This window comes from Lutjanus erythropterus, chromosome 15 (assembly GCF_056507025.1).
Source record: "Lutjanus erythropterus isolate fLutEry1 chromosome 15, fLutEry1.hap2, whole genome shotgun sequence".
NCBI classification, from domain to species: domain Eukaryota; kingdom Metazoa; phylum Chordata; class Actinopteri; order Lutjaniformes; family Lutjanidae; genus Lutjanus; species Lutjanus erythropterus.
This window is the reverse complement of record NC_139331.1, coordinates 38204608-38227107: the sequence shown is the minus strand read 5'-3', so window position 1 is coordinate 38227107 and position 22500 is coordinate 38204608. Positions and strand designations below refer to the sequence as shown.

Genomic DNA, 22500 nt, shown 5'->3' with positions numbered 1-22500 from the left:
CAGACAGACCTACAGACAGACGTACAGACAGTCCTACAGACAGACCTACAGACAGACCTACAGACAGACCTACAGACAGATCAGAGTGTCACGAACGGATGCAAAATATCTCAGCCTCTTTTTTGGGGGATAAAAACAGAAACCTCTGAAGATGTCAATTCAATCTCAGCAGTTTGTTTACAATAAAGACTCATGTATTTGATTATTAATACAGTTGTTTCTAGTTTCTTATTGTGCATCAAACAGATTTTACCAGGTGAACAATCACTGATGGCGGCTTTTGTGCTGCTGATTGGCTGATGGAGTGAGCCAATCAAATAACTGCTGGCTGCAGAGATCACTGAGGTTAAATGTCGGGGCACTCTACATCACCGTTAGCACAGAGCTAGCAGCTACGATCGAGCTTAGATCTGAAAGCTAGCTGTCCCAGAGGATTGTGGGGAAGGGAGGTGGTATGCAAAGGATTGTGGGTAACCTGACAGTCAGATGAACTTACTTCTTCCCAGAGAGCGAGCAGCGAGGAGGCGGAGCAAACTGATGCCTCCATGTTGCAGAGAGAAACAAATGACAACTTCAGACACTCAATGCTACACCTGAGTGACATCATCAACATGTGACCTGCCTTTGGGTTTGTGATTGGTCCAACACTGACCACTTACACTCATTATGTGTTTTATAATGTTTGATCTTTGAAGGTTTCTCCTTAAATTTAAATCAATGTTCTGTGGCAAGAGGGTGTTAAAAAAACCTGAAGCTTTAAGGGGTCATCAAAGAAGAGAGAGAGACAGAAAGGTGAGACAGACGGACAGACAGACAGACAGACGGATGGATAGACAGACGGACAGACAGGTGACTCACTCTAAAGGTGAGGTCTGGAGCCAGAGGAGACGTGTTGAAATATTCAAAGATGGAGTCCTGGAAGTCTGGAAGCTTAAGACCTGCACAGAGACAGAACAGGTGAGTCAGGTTCATGTCGACTCTGCCAGTCTGGTGTTAGCAACTCTAGTTAAGCTTACTCTGTAGGAATCGTAAACGTTTCTGTTCAGCATTTGAAAGCCACCTATTTAATCAAGTAATCGAGTATTACTGTCAATTAATTTGGTGCTCCTTTTAAGCAAGACACAGCATGTCCCCCGCCCTGTGTAACACAGAGAGCTTGTACGCTGTTACTGTCACTTGTGTCAGTCGGAGTCAGATTTTTTAAAGATTCCTTTTTGGGCTTTTGGCCTTTATTTTGACAGCAAAGGAGTCGAACCGGCAGCCGCTGCAGAGGGCAGATACAGCCTCAGTCCAGAACCAAGACAGAGTAAATCCTAAGACTGCATCTCAGTTAGTGAATACTGAAAAGCAGACTTATGTATATGTATGTGTGTGTATATATATATATATATATATATATATATATATATATATATATATATATATATATATATATATATATATATATATACATATATATATATATATAATATTTTACAACTACAGTTACTCCAAAACTGAGCCACTCGGATGCTGACAAAGACCAGAAAGAGAGCTCACATTACACATCTCAGTCTCTGCATTGACTTCCTGTACGTTTTAGAATCGATTTTAAAATTTGTTTATTGGTTTATAAAGCTCTTAACGGTCTTGCCTGCCTGAAGATCTGAGGGCGACATGTAATATTAATATTTTTAAAAGCAAACTTAAGACCCACCTTTTTAGTCTGGTTTTTAACTACATTTTTAATTTGATCAATTTTTAGGTATTTTATTTATTTTATTCTATTTTATATTTGTCAGATACTTAATTTCATCTTATTTATTTATTTATTTCTATGTTTTTATTATTATATATATACTTTTATTGTTTCAATATTTCAAATTTATCTCCTGGGTTTCCTCATTTCATTTCTTTTTAATTCAAGATGGCCAGTGTGCGAAATACCCGTCAATATTCGGGGGGGTCCCATCTCCCGATTGTTGCGCAATACCGATCTAAATGTTCTCAATATGCAGTAGGTCTATAACATTACAATATTTCATGGATGCAAACCAAGACAATCAGTCTATAGCCTACGTGACAACACACACACACACACTTAACAATGTTTGATAATCCCATAATATTCGCAAAGCAACACTGACAGGATGTTGCGTTGGCTAAAGTTGTTTGGATGCACGTTGTTTTATAACAAGGAGGCAAAGTTGTGCATCACAATGCAAACACAACAACAACTGACACCAATCTGGCGCATTTACAAGAGCAACTGACTGAATAAATGTCAGGTATAACCTATCAGCACGCCATCAGTGCACTTATGAGAGCCTGCAGTACGAGCGATCATGTGACATAATTTAACCATCCATCTACAGCAAATATGACAGTGCTAGCAGCAGTAGCAGCTAACGTTACCTCAGCAGAGCACTCGGCCTCAACTTCACCTTGTTGTTCTGTGGAGTCGGTGGGTGGAGAGGATCCTGTGTTCTGGTAGCGAGTGGAACACTGTTCTACCTGCACCTGCATCTTCATCTCTGAGTGACACCTTTTTCAATGTGAACCCAAAGTGTGCGAGTGATTCACTCTGGTTCAGCTTTCGCTCGCTTGCCATTTTTAGTATGACCAGTCTGACTTCAACGTTACGTCTGTCTTCTGTTTGGTGCGCACATGGCTAATTTGCATACACACACAGGACTGGCTGGCTCCGTTTGGCAAAAAATATTTGTGAGTATTTTTTTTTTTCAAATTCTGAATACTGGACATGGTGAGCTTAAAAAACATTTCAGTGACTATTAGTGACAATGAAATATTTCTTTTGACAAAATTTGAGACCCCCTTCAAATTTTGCTTTTGAGGCTTTCGTTGGTCTCATGGGTTAATCGGGGGGGTCGGACCCCCCTGGACCCCCCCCGTATTTTGCACACTGAAGATGGCGTTTCCTCATGATGTACCATGAGTGCTGATTGTGTGGGCGGGGTTATTCTCTTTTCTGTGATTGTAAAGCACTTAGTGCTACAATTCTTTCTGTACAAAAAGTGCTATACAAATAAAGTTATTATCATCATTATTATTATGAAATCGTTCACCTGTACTGGCCCCAACCTGTTGTGACCACTAGAGCCACTAGATGTTGCTGTAACGACCTCAGCCACACAATTTACCTTTACTGGTAGCATCTGTTGTCCATACATTAATAACATGCTGAGACGCAGGCAGCAGTGGGAAAGTAATGTAACACAGTAACACAGACGAGCACAGAAAACCGTTACATCAGCTGATCTCACCTTTGTCAGAGCGAGAGCGGCTCTCCTCCATCTCTTTCTTCAGACTGTCCATCTGCTCCCCCATCTCCCTGCTCCTCTCTTCAGACTCCTTCAGCTTACTGCACACACACAGACATACAGTGAGGTGACAGACCGACAGGTGAGGACACAGACAGGTCAGGTGTGATTTCTGACCTCTCCAGGTTGATGTTGGCAGCTTTGACTTTGCGCAGCTCTTCCTGAACCAGCTGCTTGGCTCTGATCTCAGCGTCCAGAGCTGACTGGAGCTCCAGACGAGCCGACATGTCCAACTTCTGACTGCGACGCACTTTCCACAGTGGGTCCTATGGGGGGGAGACAGGGGGGAGACAGGGGGGAGACAGAGGGCGAGACAGACGGAGGGAAAGTCAGTGTCACTGATCTGATTCTGTTGTGCATGTTTGATCGCCGCCCCGCCCACATCAGGCATCGACACCGATCATTTCAGATGATTTCAGACAGTCAGACGGTGGCAGCAGCAAGGAGAAGCAGGGCAGCTATGTCACCATGGCAACAACAAAATACAAATTGTACACAAGGACAGCAGCAGCCACAAATATGTTCAGACTGCAGGATTACAGGTAGGTGGAGCCAGGTGGTGGCGGCAGCTGCCTGAAAGCAGCTTTAGGAGACTGTCACATATGTGTTAATCTTCACTTCGTATAGAATCTAACTTTTGTAAACCAATCGACCAATCACAAAGACGTGTATGTGTGGCTGACTGTGTGCGCTGGTCACTCGCCTGCATTTACATATGTGACTGTGTCCTTAAGCCAAAGTTTTCCCTGACAGACAACAGGTGGAGCCGTCAGCCAATCAGAGCAGCCCATGAACTCATTCCTGATGAATGATGTCACTGATGTTACCACAGGTTGATATGACATCATCAGATGACATCATGCGATGCCATTGGAACAACCAGGTCTCAGACCAATCAAAACACTGCACGGATCCATGGAACCCTGGAGCGATCTCAAGGATCCCCTTGAACTCCCTCAAGGACAGCTGGGACCCAAACTACCAGCCAACCTAAATGGCGCCAAATCCATTCTAAGGACCCAACAATTGACCCTTTCTAAGTTTCACGCCTTTTTGCTCTGTGGTCCAAGAACAGTTGAGCAAAACCTTGGAAAAATTAGCTAATATTAGCAAAACACCTTATATAGACATAAAAAAAGACTAATGTTAGCAAAACACTAGCAAAGTAGGTATCTAATCTACATGAACTGTGAAGTCGTTAACCAGGACTTTGCTAACATTAGCTAACTAAAGATGTGACCTCATAAATGTGTCATGTTATTTTTTTCCAGTCTGCCCCACTGTGCTGCACACAGACGGGCACTTTGGAGAAGTTTGGCAAAGCGGTTTTGGAAGATGAATGGATCAGACCCAGGAGACTGGTCCGTGTCCCCCGTGTGCAGCTCAATCTTATTTTTAACTTCTTTTAGACACTTACTGCTTTCAGTTTTCAGTCAAAGGTTGGTCGGGGTTAGGGTTAGGCACAAAAACTACGTGGGTAGCTTTAGAAAAGGCTTCTGCAGTTGGCCAGTAAACAGTACAGTAGATATACGAACAGAAGCTACCTGGGTGGGCTTATGGAAAAAAAAATCTACATTTATGCTTAAAAAAATATCCTTTCACAACATGAGAAACAAACAACCCAAACCAATTAAGTCAATGCAGAGTAGTTCGGGTCATAAAATAGGAAACAGGAAAGTAGAATCTCAGCTTGCAGTTCTGTGGGGTCCTGGGGTCTGCCATCATGCCTGGATCCTGGACTAATGAATACCCTTTGGACACAACTTAAAACTGTTCTTTCTTAAGAAACACAAGAACTCTTTCAAGGACTACTGGAAGTGCTAAAGAATCACTGGAATGCTCTCAAGGACTGCAAGAACCATAGAATTCCCTTTGGATCCATCCCTGAGCCCTGTGTCTGCTACAAGACCTCTTTCGGGGTCTACTGGGACCCCAACATTTCTCTTGGAGGACTAAAGACTGTCATCATACTTTGACAAGACCATTCAAGCTTCCCCCACAACTGGACCGTGGTGCCACTCTCAGGGATATCTGGACCCACCTGAAGGTCCCCTTCCAAGACCAAATAACTGCCATCAAGACTACTGCACACCTTTGAGGACCCCACGACCCCTTGGAAGACCCCCAAGAGTCCATCAGCTCTTCTGCATCAACAACTCTGAAAACTCTGTAAGGGACGACTGACAGTGTGCAGGACCCAACTGGACTAGACCCCGACTGGTGGAACTCAAGACTACTGCTTTTCTTCAAGGACATTTGAAATGCTTTCTAGGAACTGTCTTAGGAACGACTGTTCAATGTGGAAGAGTCTCAAGGACCCTGGAATTCATTGAAGGACCCCTGGAAGTCCTTGTAGCTCACTGTGGGTTTGTTGTATGTGACAGACATGCAAACCAGTAGCCATGCAAGCTTCTTAGACCCAGCATGAATCCTGATTGGCTGGAAGCAGTGACCGACACACTCACCCTCCTGTCTCCACCAATAGGAGGCCAGGGCTTCTTAGGAGGCGTGTCCACTCCTGACTCAGACTGAGACGGCAGATCAAAAGACATATCAACACACTGAAGACAACGTGGACAACAGTACAGACAGATACTACTGACACAAGTACAGACAGAGGTATAGACAGGTAGACAGTCCAGCCAAGATGTAGAAGGACAGACAGCACAGACAATACAGACTGAAGGACAGCTGGAAGAGAAACGAACAGAGAACCACAAACAGTACAGACACAAATACAGTCAAACATGTCCGTCTGTGTGTTCTGGGGTTTTGTTGCTGCGCTGACACTTAAAATTGTTCAGATATTTGACGACACACCTGAAGAGGTGGGACAACACATGCTATTAACAGTGGGCGGGGCCTGTCTATCTTACCTGAGGACTGCTAATTACACTTCCTTCTTCTATTTCACAATAAAAGCCTTACAGTGGTTCAGGTGAATTTGTTCATGTGATGACGAACCAGGTGACAGGAAACAGGTGATCTGCTCCAGAACTCAGTTTAGATGAAGCTTCAGTCAGGAAACATTCTGGTTCTGTTCATCCCTCTCCTCTCTTTCCTTCAAAACATTCTAGTTTTTTGTTTTTTTTACTGTGGTTGTTGGTTCTCCATCCTGAACTGGTTCCACACTGGTCCTCTGTGTGTGTGTGTGTGTGTGTGTGTGTGTGTGTGTGTGTGTGTGTGTGTGTGTGTGTGTGTGTGTGTGTTACCAGAGGTCTTGTTCCCAGACTGGAGCTCCTCAGTGTTTCCAGCTCCTCCGTCATCTTGGTGGCCAGAGCCTGGAGGTAACCTCGAGCATCCTTCTCATCACTCACCCTGAACACAGACAGACAGAAAGACAGGTGAACACAGAGTGTCCCACCTGCTGGTCCACCTCACAGTCACATGATCGGACGGTCGAACTCACCACTGGATGATCTCTGCGATCTGAGCCTCCCAGTGAGCAACACTCTCCTTCTTCGAGGACAGGTCCTGCAGCTCGTCCTCCAGCTGACGGTTCTGAGTCGTCAGTTTGTCCACAAACGAACACAGCTGAGACGGACACACAGACCAACTGAGCATGTGCAGTGACAGCAGCAGTGACACACAGACTGATTGGTTTGTTTGATTAAAAGATTCTGATATCAGTATTAATTAAAGCTGCAACTAATGATTATTTTCTCCATTAATCCCAAATGAGGAGCACACAGAAGCACATCCGCATCGGACTTATTCTTTAAATCTTTCCTGTAACAATTACTTTCATTATCAATTAATCTGTTGATCGTGTTCTCGATTGATTGATTTGTTGTTGGTGGTGACATATGTCAATCAGAGAAAACAGAAAATATTCACATTAAAGAAGTTAGAATCAGATAATTTGGACTTTTTTTCTCTAAAAATGACTAAAACTTGTTAATCAATTATGAAAATAGTAATATTGATTGATCATCAATTACTCCACTGATCCTTGCTGCTCTAGAATGAATGTCACGTTAAACAGCTGCAGGGCGAATCGATGGCAGAAATGATAAAATAACTGTTGAATCTCTGCACATTTTACATGTCAGGCACCAAATTATAGTGAGTATAAATCAATACGTGTTTTAATCAATGAGAGGTTTAATCAATAGAAGTATAGATCCTTTAAATCCAGCAGCCAGTCACCTTGTCGGTTTCAGCCGTCAGTTTGCGGTTTTCTTCTGTCAGCAGGTTTTTCTCTCGTTCATGTTTCTCCTTCAGAGCTGCGACAGCTTCATCCAACTCCGTCTGTCTGTAGGGACACACAACAACACCTCAGACTCACCTGTCCCTCTAGTTACACCTGGTTCTGGAGGACTCACCTGTCCCTCTAGTTACACCTGGTTCTGGAGGACTCACCTGTCCCTGTAGTTACACCTGGTTCTGGAGGACTCACCTGTCCCTGTAGCTACACCTGGTTCTGGAGGACTCACCTGTCCCTGTAGCTACACCTGGTTCTGGAGGACTCACCTGTCCCTCTAGTTACACCTGGTTCTGGAGGACTCACCTGTCCCTCTAGTTACACCTCGTTCTGGAGGACTCACCTGTCCCTGTAGTTACACCTGGTTCTGGAGGACTCACCTGTCCCTCTTAGCCTTGTCCAGCTTGTCCCGGAGCGTCAGCAGCTCCTTGTTGGTGGCAAGCTGTCCCCCCTCGGACTCTTGCAGGTCTTTGCGGAGGTTCTTGATCTCGGAGGAGTGGGCGGAGTCTCTCCTCAGAAGCTCCTCCTCGTAGAACAGGACCTTCTTATCGAGCTCCGCCTTCAAACGGGACAGCTCCTGCTGAGACTCCGCCCCCCCACCAGCTGCTGCTCCCCGCCCCTGCTGAGACTGAGACCACAACCACGACCCCCGTGAGACTGAGAGCAAGACCATCACCAGGACCGCCGTCACTCCTTATGTGTCTCTGTGTCTCTGTGTGTGTCTGTGTGTCTCTGTGTGTCTCTGTGTGTGTCTGTGTGTCTCTGTGTGTGTCTGTGTGTCTCTGTGTGTCTCTGTGTGTGTGTGTGTGTGTGTGTGTGTGTGTGTGTGTGTCTCTGTGTGTCTCTGTGTGTCTCTGTGTCTCTGTGTGTGTGTCTGTGTGTCTCTGTGTGTCTCTGTGTGTGTCTGTGTGTCTCTGTGTGTCTCTGTGTGTGTCTGTGTGTCTCTGTGTGTCTCTGTGTGTGTGTGTGTGTGTGTGTGTGTGTGTGTGTCTGTGTGTCTCTGTGTGTCTCTGTGTGTGTGTGTGTGTGTGTGTGTGTCTCTGTGTGTCTCTGTGTCTCTGTGTGTGTGTCTCTGTGTCTCTGTGTGTCTCTGTGTCTCTGTGTGTGTGTCTCTGTGTCTCTGTGTGTCTCTGTGTGTCTGTGTGTGTGTCTGTGTCTCTGTGTGTGTCTCTGTGTGTGTCTGTGTGTCTCTGTGTGTCTCTGTGTGTGTGTGTGTGTGTGTGTGTGTGTGTGTGTGTGTGTGTGTGTCTCTCTGTGTCTCTGTGTGTCTCTGTGTGTGTCTCTGTGTGTGTCTGTGTGTCTCTGTGTGTCTCTGTGTGTGTGTGTGTGTGTGTGTGTGTGTGTGTGTGTGTGTGTCTCTCTGTGTCTCTGTGTGTCTCTGTGTGTGTCTCTGTGTGTCTGTGTGTCTCTGTGTCTGTGTGTGTCTCTGTGTGTCTGTGTCTCTCTGTGTGTCTCTCTGTGTGTCTCTGTGTGTCTCTCTGTGTGTCTCTGTGTGTCTCTCTGTGTGTCTCTCTGTGTGTCTCTGTGTGTGTCTCTGTGTCTCTGTGTGTGTCTCTGTGTGTGTCTCTGTGTGTGTGTGTGTGTGTGTGTGTGTGTGTGTGTGTGTGTGTCTCTCTGTGTCTCTGTGTGTCTCTGTGTGTGTCTCTGTGTGTCTCTCTGTGTGTCTCTCTGTGTGTCTCTGTGTGTGTCTCTGTGTCTCTGTGTGTGTCTCTGTGTGTGTCTCTGTGTGTGTGTGTGTGTGTGTGTGTGTGTGTGTGTGTGTGTGTCTCTGTGTCTCTGTGTGTGTCTCTGTGTGTGTCTCTGTGTGTGTGTGTGTGTGTGTGTGTGTGTGTGTGTGTGTGTGTCTCTCTGTGTCTCTGTGTGTCTCTGTGTGTGTCTCTGTGTGTCTGTGTGTCTCTGTGTCTGTGTGTGTCTCTGTGTGTCTCTGTGTCTCTCTGTGTGTCTCTCTGTGTGTCTCTGTGTGTCTCTGTGTGTGTCTCTGTGTGTCTCTGTGTGTCTCTGTGTGTGTCTCTGTGTGTCTCTGTGTCTCTGTGTCTCTGTGTGTGTGTCTCTGTGTGTCTCTGTGTGTCTCTGACCTTGAGACCCTCCAGCTCCGTCTCCAGCTGTTTGGAATACACCTCGCTGTGCTCTCTCAGCTTCCGCTCCTTTGATGCCTCCGCCTTTGCATCGTCCAACTGAGCCTCCAGCTGAGACACACACACACACACACACACACACACACACACACACACACACACGCACACACACTTTTATTCTGAAGGTCTGACCCTGCTTCCTGTTCTGTCAGTTGGTCAAAAGACTGAAAAAAGCAGCTGATTATCAGCTGTGAGATTCTGGTGAACGTTGATTTGATTGATTATCAAAATAACTGATTCATTTTCTTTCAATCAAGTACCTGATCAATCTAATTAATTATCAATCTTCAGCGTCACCTTTTTTCTGTGGCTTAGTGAATGTGCCATTTAGTTTTGTATCTTTTGATCAAATATTCATACAATACTTCTGTGTATTATGAATATCTGTTTTAACTTCTGTGGTTGAAATCTTGGTACATGAAGATGATGACATCAGAAACCAGAAAGACAAGAAATTTTGACTGATTTTTCTTTAGAAATAACTCAAACATTTAATCGAGTATGAAAATAGCTCGGAATGAATGTAATGATTGATTAATAATTGATTATTTGATCAATGGTTGCAGCTGTAGAACACAGACCGACTCCTGTTGAACCCGATGGTCTCTGTCACCATCTGGTGGTCAACAGGAGGAACTACAGGTCATTAACACTGACCTGTTTCTGTGTCAGTGAGCTTTAATCTGACTTTCTGTCAGACAAACCAAACCTCCTGTTAAAGTCAAGTGGGACTCTTTTCTGTATTTTTCATTTATTCATGAACAGATTCATCCTTGTGTTTAAATCTTTGGTTGAGTTTATTCAGAGATTGGACATTAAATAGAAAAAAAAAATAGGCAAAGGGTTGTTTTTTTTTTATCTTTGCTCCTAAAATACATCAAAGTATTGTTGAAGTTAAAGTTTAAAGATGGACGAGGACAGATATACATTTAGGTTGTCAAAACTATTAATACTTCAATACTTTTGATACCATGTTTAAAATGTAAAGAAAGAAAGTACTGAAAGGTGACCCTGTGTATCAGTATAATTTCTTTTATGATACTTTTGTATCAAAGTTTAAAGGTCAGGTATAAAATTCTTTACAGTAGGTAATAAATTAGTCATTGGATTGCAGATGAAGTCCATAAGACGTGGCTGAAAGCTTAATTCAAGGCCCACTCACATCCTTTTACAGAGCTTTCAGCCACATCTCATGATCATCAGAGACAGTAAGCCCGTCTCCCGGTATCACAGAGCAGCCTGTGAAGGTTTCTGTCTCACCTCCTTGCGGTTCTTCTCAGTTTTGCGGATCTCCTGTCTCATGGTGTCCATTTTCTGCAGGAGGGCGTCCATCTCCTCCTCTTTCTCCCGGAGCTGCCGGGACAGACGCTGTTTGGACGAGCGCAGGTCAGCCATCCTCTCCGACAGGTCGGAGAACTCCTGCAGGGCCAGCTTCCTCTGAGAGTGAGCCTCCTTCAGCTCCTTCGTCTGACTCCTCAGACGCTCCACAGAGTCGGCCAGCTGCTGCTCACAGACGAGGACAAGTGTCCGTCTTCATAATACTAACAACACTAATAATACTGCCACATATACTGATACGACATAAAACTACCCGATCCTACTAAACCCAACCGCAATGACACCTGATCCCAGAACACGTGAGCACAAGTTTAAATCTATGACGATTGATTCATAATATTTTATTCCTTTGTTCTTTGTGATGTAATGGATCATGTGATTAGATGTGATGCCGAGCATGGAGACCCGAGACCCGAGACCCGAGACCTGAGACCCGAGACCAGAGACCAGAGACCCGAGACCCGAGACCAGTACAAAGTGATGGGTAAATTACCTTGTGGACTTCGTCTTTCTCCTGTCTCAGGGTCTTCACCTGTTTCTCCAGGGTCTTCAGTTTGGAGGCGGAGCTCTCGTAGTCCTGTCTGAGTGTGACCGCCTCCTCCAGCTGATGCTCCAGCCTATCAGAGTCTACGACAGCGGGGGGGGGGGGGGGGGGGACTGTTGGAGCTCACCAGGAACTATGATTGATCTTCTGATCTTCTACTGCTGTTTTACTACTTTTATTACTACAACTGTTCTACTGCTCCTTGTCTTATGAGTACAAGTACAAGTTATATTTCTGTTATGAATGTAAACTGTACTGCTGCTGGTCCTCAAACCACTACTGCTATAATTACTGCTACTACTACAACTGGTACTACATCTGTTAATTTATTTGTTTACAGAGTTTGATAAAAACTATTTCTGCTGTGACTTGTTTTGTTAGTACTGCTACAATCATAATTACTACCACCACCACCAGTACTACTACCACTACTAGTAGTACTATTTAGTACTATTACACAACAACTCTAATACAACTCTGACCTGCGAGTTTCTTCTTCAGCCGTTCGATCTCCTCGTTCAGCTTCTTGATCTCTTTGTCTCGGGTCAGAGTTCCTCCTCGAGCCGGAGCCTGCAGGGCCTGGGTCGACTCTACAGAGACAGAGGTCAGAGGTCACGAGTGCTACATCCAGTACTACATACAGTACTACTACTTACAGTACTACTTACAGTACTATGTCCATACTGTGTCCAGTACTACATCCAGCACAGTAAATATCTGCCTGATATACTCTTGAATATCACTGGTAGGTTTAAAATGTCTCACCCTGCAGTTTGCGGTTCAGTTCCTGTTTCTCCTGCTCCAGTCGGCGGATCCTCCTCTCAAATGCCTCCACCTCCTGCCCCCCCCCTCCTCCTCCTCCTCCTCCTCCTCCTCCTCCTCCTCCCTCCTCCCCCTCTTGACGGAGACCATGTCCAGCCCGGCTGGTGGAGCTGCGGTCGGAGAAGCAGCTGTTGGTGGTGTAGGTGAAGCCGACGAAGGGGAGGTGCTGACCGGTGAATCCGGTGTGAGACACCGGTGGGCTGATGTCCTGAAGGAGACACACTTGGTCAGACTTGGATAGGACCTGAAAGACTAGAGTCACCTCTCAGACTTGACGGATGAGTTAAAAATGGGAACACTGGCACTGTAAACTGATTTGCAACGGTGGACAGTTGTCCTCACCGGGTTCTTGAGGACATCGTCATCGACGTCAAAGTTGGAGGTGTCTGTTGGCGAGGACACATCTGGGATGTAGGGGGCCTCAGTGGACCTAATGTTGTCCCAGTCGATTCCGCTGAAGAACGGATGGTTCTTGAAGTCGGAGATCCCGTTGAGGCCAAGACGGCGTTCCCTCGAGCAGAGCAGCCGCTGGATCAGGTCTTTGGCGTCCTCGGACACGTCCGTCACGTGGGACGGGAACTGGAAACGCTCCTAGAAATGGCAGAAAAACCACAGAAGAAAAACTGTGAGATGAAAGTGGAGTAAAGAGGACAGAGAGACAGACAGGCAGAGGGATAATGAGACAGAAATGGAGGACAGGACAGCAGCTCGCTGGTCCACTGAGAGACGAGTTCAGATTTAGAAAAAAGGAAGTAGGACGAGAGTCTGGAGACAAACAGACCTGGAAACATGAGAGGAGCTTGTCATGTCCCTCTCTGGGTGGACGGTTTGTTTAGGACGGACAAAGTTTTCACCAGGACTCCACACTAATGATGTTCATTTGTCCCGGAGACAATAGGAAATGTGTTTAGGGATGGACAGATGTATTCTCTGGGGACGCCTCGAGGACGAGTTTAATTCAAAATATCACAGAACAAAAGACAAATTGAGACGAACGCTGATATCAGAGAGTAAAAACATCCCAGTCAAACAATATATTGATCGGACTCCTGTGCTGGTCCTTCTGTCCCCACATTTAAATGGACTGAAACAGTCCAGCCAGCTGCTGGCTATTAGCTAGCTAACTTTAGCCAGGTGCTACTCTGTCCGTGTGTGAGAAGCTAAAGCTACATATAGACAGTGTCAGTAGATTAGGGGAGGAGACGCTCCGTATTTAATATTTGATCAAATAAATATTAAAAATAATGATTTGTTCCCTGATAACAACACATCTGTGCTGACAGTCCTGACTGTTAGCTGCAAGTCCTGCAATGTGATGCGCTAACAGAGCTAATGGAGCTAACAGCTAATAAAGCTAACAGCTAATGGAGCTAACAGGGCTAACAGCTAATAAAGCTAACAGCTAATGGAGCTAATCACACAGCAGGACAGAGTTTGTGTTCAGAGCAACATGAAGTGTTGAAAAGTGAACTGAAGTTTAATGTGATGCACAACTTCACAAATAAAAGTAGATGATGAATCAATTATTGATCCAGTATTAAATTAATCGTTGACTGTTTAGATAATCAATTGATTGTTTCCAGCCATTTTAAATATGAAAAAATATATTTTTTGGGCTTTGCCTTTATTCTGATAGAGACATATCACAGGAAAGAGGGCAGAGAGAGAGAGAGGACGACAGGCAGCCAATCACAGCTGCAGAGGACTGTTCAGCCGCTGAGCGACAGAGACGCCCCCATTTCAAATGTTTTGAGAAGGTTCTTCAATGGGAATATTTCCTGGTTTCTTTCCTCCTTTGACAGTAAACTCTGGAACATTTGAGGACGTTGGGAAACATTGATAGGAAAATGATCAGCAGATCAATAATTAGTTTACTAATCATGAAAATACCTGACAGATTAATCCGACAATTTGAATAAAAAAATCTGACACAGCTCTTTTTGTTCAAGCCAACACGATGAACATTCGAGTCTCTGTGAGACGACTTGTATATGTAGTCCTCCGAGACGTGGGAGATGACTCGTACGTCGAGTCCTCAGAGACACGTCTCACCTCATGGTTCATGATCTTGCCGTATGTCTCCACCAGCGACTCAGCGTAGAACGGCGTTTCTCCGTACAGCATCTCGTACATGCAGACGCCCAGAGACCACCAGTCACACTCGGGTCCATAACGTCCCATCCCGTCCTCCATCGCCTGCAGGATCTCTGGAGAGATGTAGTCTGGAGTTCCCACGGCAACGGACGACTGTACCTGCACCGACAGAAAGACAGGTTAGAGAGACAGAGACAGGTTAGAGAGACAGACACAGAGACAGGTTAGAGAGACAGACACAGACACAGAGACAGGTTAGAGAGACAGACACAGAGACAGAGACAGGTTAGAGAGACAGACACAGACACAGAGACAGAGACAGGTTAGAGAGACAGACACAGACACAGAGACAGGTCAGGGAGACAGAGACAGGTCAGGGAGACAGACACAGACACAGAGACAGGTTAGAGAGACAGACACAGAGACAGTTTAGAGAGACAGGTTAGAGAGACAGACACAGAGACAGAGACAGGTCAGGGAGACAGAGACAGGTCAGGGAGACAGACACAGAGACAGAGACAGGTTAGAGAGACAGAGACAGAGACAGAGACAGAGACAGAGACAGGTCAGGGAGACAGACACAGACACAGAGACAGGTTAGAGAGACAGACACAGACAAAGAGACAGGTTAGAGAGACAGACACAGAGACAGGTTAGAGAGACAGACACAGACACAGAGACAGTTTAGAGAGACAGACACAGACACAGAGACAGGTTAGAGAGACAGAGACAGAGACAGAGACAGGTCAGGGAGACAGACACAGAGACAGGTTAGAGAGACAGACACAGACACAGAGACAGGTCAGGGAGACAGACACAGACACAGAGACAGGTTAGAGAGACAGACACAGAGACAGTTTAGAGAGACAGGTTAGAGAGACAGACACAGAGACAGAGACAGGTCAGGGAGACAGAGACAGGTCAGGGAGACAGACACAGAGACAGAGACAGGTTAGAGAGACAGAGACAGAGACAGAGACAGAGACAGGTCAGGGAGACAGACACAGACACAGAGACAGGTTAGAGAGACAGACACAGACAAAGAGACAGGTTAGAGAGACAGACAGACACAGAGACAGGTTAGAGAGACAGACACAGACACAGAGACAGTTTAGAGAGACAGACACAGAGACAGGTTAGAGAGACAGACACAGACACAGAGACAGGTTAGAGAGACAGAGACAGACACAGAGACAGGTTAGAGAGACAGACACAGAGACAGTTTAGAGAGACAGGTTAGAGAGACAGACACAGAGACAGAGACAGGTTAGAGAGACAGAGACAGAGACAGAGACAGAGACAGGTCAGGGAGACAGACACAGACACAGAGACAGGTTAGAGAGACAGACACAGACAAAGAGACAGGTTAGAGAGACAGACACAGACACAGAGACAGGTTAGAGAGACAGACACAGACACAGAGACAGTTTAGAGAGACAGGTTAGAGAGACAGACACAGAGACAGAGACAGGTTAGAGAGACAGAGACAGAGACAGAGACAGAGACAGGTTAGAGAGACAGACACAGAGACAGAGACAGGTCAGGGAGACAGACACAGACACAGAGACAGGTTAGAGAGACAGACACAGACACAGAGACGGGTTAGAGAGACAGAGACGGGTTAGAGAGACAGACACAGAGACAGTTTAGAGAGACAGGTTAGAGAGACAGACACAGGTTAGAGAGACAGACACAGAGACAAGTTAGAGAGACAGACACAGACACAGAGACAGGTTAGAGAGACAGACACAGACACAGAGACAGGTCAGGGAGACAGAGACAGGTCAGGGAGACAGACACAGACACAGAGACAGGTTAGAGAGACAGACACAGAGACAGTTTAGAGAGACAGGTTAGAGAGACAGACACAGAGACAGAGACAGGTCAGGGAGAAAGAGACAGGTCAGGGAGACAGACACAGAGACAGAGACAGGTTAGAGAGACAGAGACAGAGACAGAGACAGAGACAGAGACAGGTCAGGGAGACAGACACAGACACAGAGACGGGTTAGAGAGACAGAGACGGGTTAGAGAGACAGACACAGAGACAGTTTAGAGAGACAGGTTAGAGAGACAGACACAGGTTAGAGAGACAGACACAGAGACAAGTTAGAGAGACAGACACAGACACAGAGACAGGTTAGAGAGACAGACACAGACACAGAGACAGGTCAGGGAGACAGAGACAGGTCAGGGAGACAGACACAGACACAGAGACAGGTTAGAGAGACAGACACAGAGACAGTTTAGAGAGACAGGTTAGAGAGACAGACACAGAGACAGAGACAGGTCAGGGAGACAGAGACAGGTCAGGGAGACAGACACAGAGACAGAGACAGGTTAGAGAGACAGAGACAGAGACAGAGACAGAGACAGGTCAGGGAGACAGACACAGACACAGAGACAGGTTAGAGAGACAGACACAGACAAAGAGACAGGTTAGAGAGACAGACACAGACACAGAGACAGGTTAGAGAGACAGACACAGACACAGAGACAGTTTAGAGAGACAGACACAGAGACAGGTTAGAGAGACAGAGACAGAGACAGAGACAGGTCAGGGAGACAGACACAGAGATAGGTTAGAGAGACAGACACAGACACAGAGACAGGTTAGAGAGACAGAGACAGACACAGAGACAGGTTAGAGAGACAGACACAGAGACAGTTTAGAGAGACAGGTTAGAGAGACAGACACAGAGACAGAGACAGGTTAGAGAGACAGAGACAGAGACAGAGACAGAGACAGGTCAGGGAGACAGACACAGACACAGAGACAGGTTAGAGAGACAGACACAGACAAAGAGACAGGTTAGAGAGACAGACACAGACACAGAGACAGGTTAGAGAGACAGACACAGACACAGAGACAGTTTAGAGAGACAGGTTAGAGAGACAGACACAGAGACAGAGACAGGTTAGAGAGACAGACACAGAGACAGAGACAGGTTAGAGAGACAGAGACAGAGACAGAGACAGAGACAGGTCAGGGAGACAGACACAGACACAGAGACAGGTTAGAGAGACAGACACAGACACAGAGACGGGTTAGAGAGACAGACACAGAGACAGTTTAGAGAGACAGGTTAGAGAGACAGACACAGGTTAGAGAGACAGACACAGAGACAGTTTAGAGAGACAGGTTAGAGAGACAGACACAGAGACAGGTTAGAGAGACAGACACAGAGACAGTGACAGGTTAGAGAGACAGACACAGAGACAGAGACAGGTTAGAGAGACAGACACAGAGACAGGTTAGAGAGACAGACACAGAGACAGGTTAGAGAGACAGACACAGAGACAGTGACAGGTTAGAGAGACAGACACAGAGACAGAGACAGGTTAGAGAGACAGACACAGAGACAGGTTAGAGAGACAGACACAGAGACAGGTTAGAGAGACAGACACAGACACAGAGACAGGTTAGAGAGACAGACACAGACACAGAGACAGGTTAGAGAGACAGACACAGACACAGAGACAGGTTAGAGAGACAGACACAGGTTAGAGAGACAGACACAGAGACAGTTTAGAGAGACAGGTTAGAGAGACAGACACAGAGACAGTTTAGAGAGACAGGTTAGAGAGACAGACACAGGTTAGAGAGACAGACACAGAGACAGTTTAGAGAGACAGGTTAGAGAGACAGACACAGAGACAGGTTAGAGAGACAGACACAGAGACAGAGACAGAGACAGAGACAGGTCAGGGAGACAGAATGTTACCGTGCCATCCTCCATCATACGCAGACAGGACCCAAAGTCAGCGAGACGGATGTGTCCATTGACGTCCAGCAGGACGTTGTCCGGTTTAATGTCTCTGTCACAACAAACACACGTTCAGTTATTGATTATTAATATTAGAATTAAACAAACACTGTATTGATGACGTCAGATTGAAAACTGTCAATTGGCTCTGGACTTGACACAGCGGCATCATCATGATGTCACTGTGTCTCAGTGTCATGTGACTGTGGTTACAGGTGACAGTCGGGGTGTGTTCCAACACATTTCCTACTACACACATGTTGAACTGAAACAGGTCCCAGACTGATGTAGAAATGAGGTCACAGCTGCTTCTTCTTCTTCTGCTCTCGTTCTTTCTGATCAACGACCACGAAGAAGAAAAACTGACGACTGATTCGGTCAGACGGGTTGTCATGGCAACAGACTGAACAGACTATAAATAACACTGCTGAGAACTCGTGACTACGACACGATGAGGTCGAGGCCACGACTCATGAATTCGGAGTCATGAACACAGTGAACACGAGTCCCTCTGACTGGGGAGCCGTACTGGGAACACTGGGTTCTGCTCTCACACCGAGTGTGTTGAAACTGGAATGGAACTGGGCCCAGTCTCAGTTTCTGCACAGGAAGGAAGGAAGGTGGAGGCTGAACAGGACATAACTACATTTCCCAGAGGACACTGCTGCCAGGAAGAGCTGACTTCCTCTAACACACACACACACACACACACACACACACACACACACACACACACACAAACACACACACACACACACACACACACACACACACACACACGAGAAAACTGATTAATACCTCACTGATAAACTGTCTGTGACTGAGCCGGCTGACGCTGTGTGTCTGTAGTTTAGACGGCTGACACTCTGTCTGTAGTTTAGTCACAGTGTTATGTTTCCATGGTAACCAGCTGCTGAATCAGATGTATCCTCACCTGTTCATACTTTCCAACCCTGAGACATAAAGAGGATTTCCAAACCAAAACGTAACGTTTCAGAGACGTCGCTGCATCTGGAGAATTTTAAAGGAGGACATTTTAAAGCTGAACTGTCCCTTTAAGGAGTACCTGTACCTGTGGATGTAGTTCTGCTGGTGGATGGAGTGGATGGCGAGAACCATCTCAGCCACGTAGAACTTAGACATGTCCTCTGGAAGACGATCCTCAAACTTACTGAGCAGAGTCAGCAGGTCCCCGCCCACGTAGTAATCCATCACCAGGTACTGCAGTAACACAAGTACAAATACCATCATCATCATCACCAGGTACTGCAGTAACACAAGTACAAATACCATCATCATCATCACCAGGTACTGCAGTAACACAAGTACAAATACCATCATCATCACCAGGTACTGCAGTAACACAAGTACAAAAAAGACATCAGGGATGGCAGCATGTCGCTCCAAATCCGTCCACACCATCACAGCTGCTGTCTTTGAAGTTAGTGCTGGGAATAATCAAACAACTAATTGATTAATGGAGAAAATGATCAACAGATTAATCGGTAATTAAAATAACTGTTACAGAAGCACCTTGAAAAATAGGTGCAAACGTGTATATATATATATATATATATATATGTATATATATATATATATATATATATATATATATATATATATATATATATATATATACATATATATATATATATATATATATATATATGTATATATATACATATATAGATACACTGAATCTATCTGTATTAATTTGAGGAGTCTGAATCAACACCCAGCAGCAGCAGTATTAGTATTAGTAGTATTAGTTGTATCAGTAGTATTAGTAGTATTAGTAGTATTAGTAGTGGTGGTACTAACCAGGTAGTTGTCGTCCTGGAAAGCGTAGTGCAGAGTTGTGATCCACTGACTGTCTCCTTTCACCAGGACGTCACGTTCTTCTCTGAAACACGCCGTCTGTACACAACACGTGGTCACATGTTCAATTAAACACGCTAACATCCAAACATCGATGAGCAGATGTCAGGACAAACATTTCGCCGTGACCCGTGTCAGGACTCGATGAGACAGAGCGCAGCTTTGACATTCAGAGGCGTCTTTTTTTTTTTTTTTAGGCAGGAAGAGTTTTGCAGCTCAGAGAGAAAAGTGTGTTTTTTTTCTCACTGCATGAACCAAGAGACGAGTGTCTCTCTGTGTCTGAAGACGAGTGTCTCTCTGTGTCTGAAGACGAGTGTCTCTCTGTGTCTGAAGACGAGTGTCTCTCTGTGTCTCTCTGTTTACAAATGACTGGAAATAACAATCATGGAGGACAAACTGGACGTGTCTGGAGCTGATTTTACCATCTGTCAGTGCCGATCTGGAGATTACAGGGAAGTTGTTTTGTGGTTCATGGTTTGTGCTAAGCTAACGTTAGCCTAAATCAGAGAAACAGATGATGTCATCTGCCTGTTTATATTTATACAGATGTTTAGGAACTAACTAGGACATTAATCAGACCGTACAGGTCTAAAACAAAATCACAGTTCAGTAAAGGACAGCTGATTTGGTAGTTGCTTAGCAACAATTACAAAAAAACACTCAATCTGAAGGAGACCTGAGACCAGACCTGGACTTGGGACCCAGACTCCAGGCTCACCTCAGCTCTCTTTAACATCTCCCACTTGTTGAGGATCTTCATGGCGTAAACTCTCTCTGTGTTCTTCATCTTCACCACGGCAACCTGAGAGACACACGAGTCCATTTTAACATGTTATTAAATTCAACATGTTAAACTTCAGATTAAATTCAACATGTTAAACCTCAGATTAAATTCAATGTGTTAAACTTCAGATTAAATTCAACATTAAACTTCAGATTAAATTCAACATGTTAAACCTCAGATTAAATTCAATGTGTTAAACCTCAGATTAAATTCAACATGTTAAACTTCGGATTAAATTCAACATGTTAAACTTCGGATTAAATTCAACATGTTAAACTTCGGATTAAATTCAACGTGTTAAACTTCAGATTAAATTCAACATGTTAAACTTCAGATTAAATTCAACGTGTTAAACTTCAGATTAAATTCAACATTAAACTTCAGATTAAATTCAACATGTTAAACTTCAGATTAAATTCAATGTGTTAAACCTCAGATTAAATTCAACATGTTAAACTTCAGATTAAATTCAACATGTTAAACTTCAGATTAAATTCAACATGTTAAACAGTTTCATGTGTTCAGTTGATTCTTGACTGATCTGAACTAACAGAAGACTGAAGCAAATGAAAATAGATCCATTTGGAGCGACAGATGCTGCCATCCTCGAGTTTACACTCTGATCTGTTGATCGATAACAATCGATCGATTGATCCACACGTTTGGACCTTTTTTTAATCTCTGACATGTTTGTGAGAGAATCAATGAAGTGATAACTTGAGAAAATGTTGAATTAAAAGTTGTGTTAACGTGTCAGTGACATCAGAAAACCAGGCGTGTGTGTGTGTGTGTGTGTGTGTGTGTGTGTGTGTGTGTGTGTGTGTGTGTGAGAGAGAGAGAGAGTTCACTGCTGCTCTCTGATTGGCTGAAATGGAGCCCCTCCTCAGTAACCTGTCAGACTTCTTCTACCTGTCTCTCAGCCACACCTGTGATCAGAGTCTGCTGTGATTGGTCAACTCATGTGTGTGTTTACCTCAGCGTGTGTTTGTGTCTCTGTGTGTCTGTGAGGACCAGAGGGAGGACGGTCCTCACAGGTGCACTAACACACACCTGTGTGTGTTTATATCCCGAGGCAGCAGCCAGGTGTGGCTCAGACACACCTGTCCTCTGGAATGTGGAATGTCTTTTCTGTCTCTCTCTCTCTCTCTCTCTCTCTCTCTCTCTCTCTGTCTCTCTCTCTCGGTCTCTCTCTCTCTCTCTGTCTCTCTCTCTCGGTCTCTCTCTCGGTCTCTCTGTCGGTCTCTCTCTCGGTCTCTCTCTCTGTCTCTCTGTGTGTCTCTCTGTGTGTGTCTCTCTCTCTCTGTGTCTCTCTCTCTCTCTCTCTCTCTCTCTGTCTCTCTGTGTGTCTCTCTCTGTCTCTCACTCTCTATCTGTGTCTCTCTCTCTCTCTGTGTCTCTCTCTCTCTCTGTGTCTCTCTCTCTCTCTGTGTGTCTCTCTCTCGGTCTCTCTCTCTCTCTCCCTCTCTCTGTGTGTCTCTCTGTGTGTCTCTCTCTCTCTGTCTCTCTCACTCTCTCTCTCACTCTCTCTCTCTCTCTCGGTCTCTCTCTCGGTCTCTCTCTCTCTCTCTCTCTCTCTCTCTCTCTCTCTCTCTCTCTCTCTCTCTGTGTGTCTCT

At 45.2% G+C, this 22500-nt stretch overlaps 1 protein-coding gene across 6 annotated transcripts in view; it reads right to left on the bottom strand.

Annotated features, from left to right (window-relative positions):
- cdc42bpb (CDC42 binding protein kinase beta (DMPK-like)) overlaps positions 1-22500 on the bottom strand; it is a gene marked incomplete at its 3' end in the record, with an annotated part of 40538 nt that overhangs the window by 6591 nt on the left and 11447 nt on the right. For 3 of the 6 annotated variants that reach the window (XM_084737183.1, XM_084737180.1, XM_084737181.1), the window contains 19 exon segments: positions 859-938; positions 3264-3361; positions 3438-3586; positions 5786-5848; positions 6533-6638; positions 6730-6854; positions 7470-7575; positions 7905-8152; positions 9600-9710; positions 10920-11162; positions 11491-11624; positions 12024-12131; positions 12307-12571; positions 12706-12954; positions 14416-14616; positions 18183-18276; positions 19297-19445; positions 20046-20141; positions 20821-20904. In XM_084737183.1, coding sequence (XP_084593309.1) covers positions 859-938; positions 3264-3361; positions 3438-3586; positions 5786-5848; positions 6533-6638; positions 6730-6854; positions 7470-7575; positions 7905-8152; positions 9600-9710; positions 10920-11162; positions 11491-11624; positions 12024-12131; positions 12307-12571; positions 12706-12954; positions 14416-14616; positions 18183-18276; positions 19297-19445; positions 20046-20141; positions 20821-20904 — 2709 coding nt within the window. 6 annotated transcript variants of the gene reach the window in all.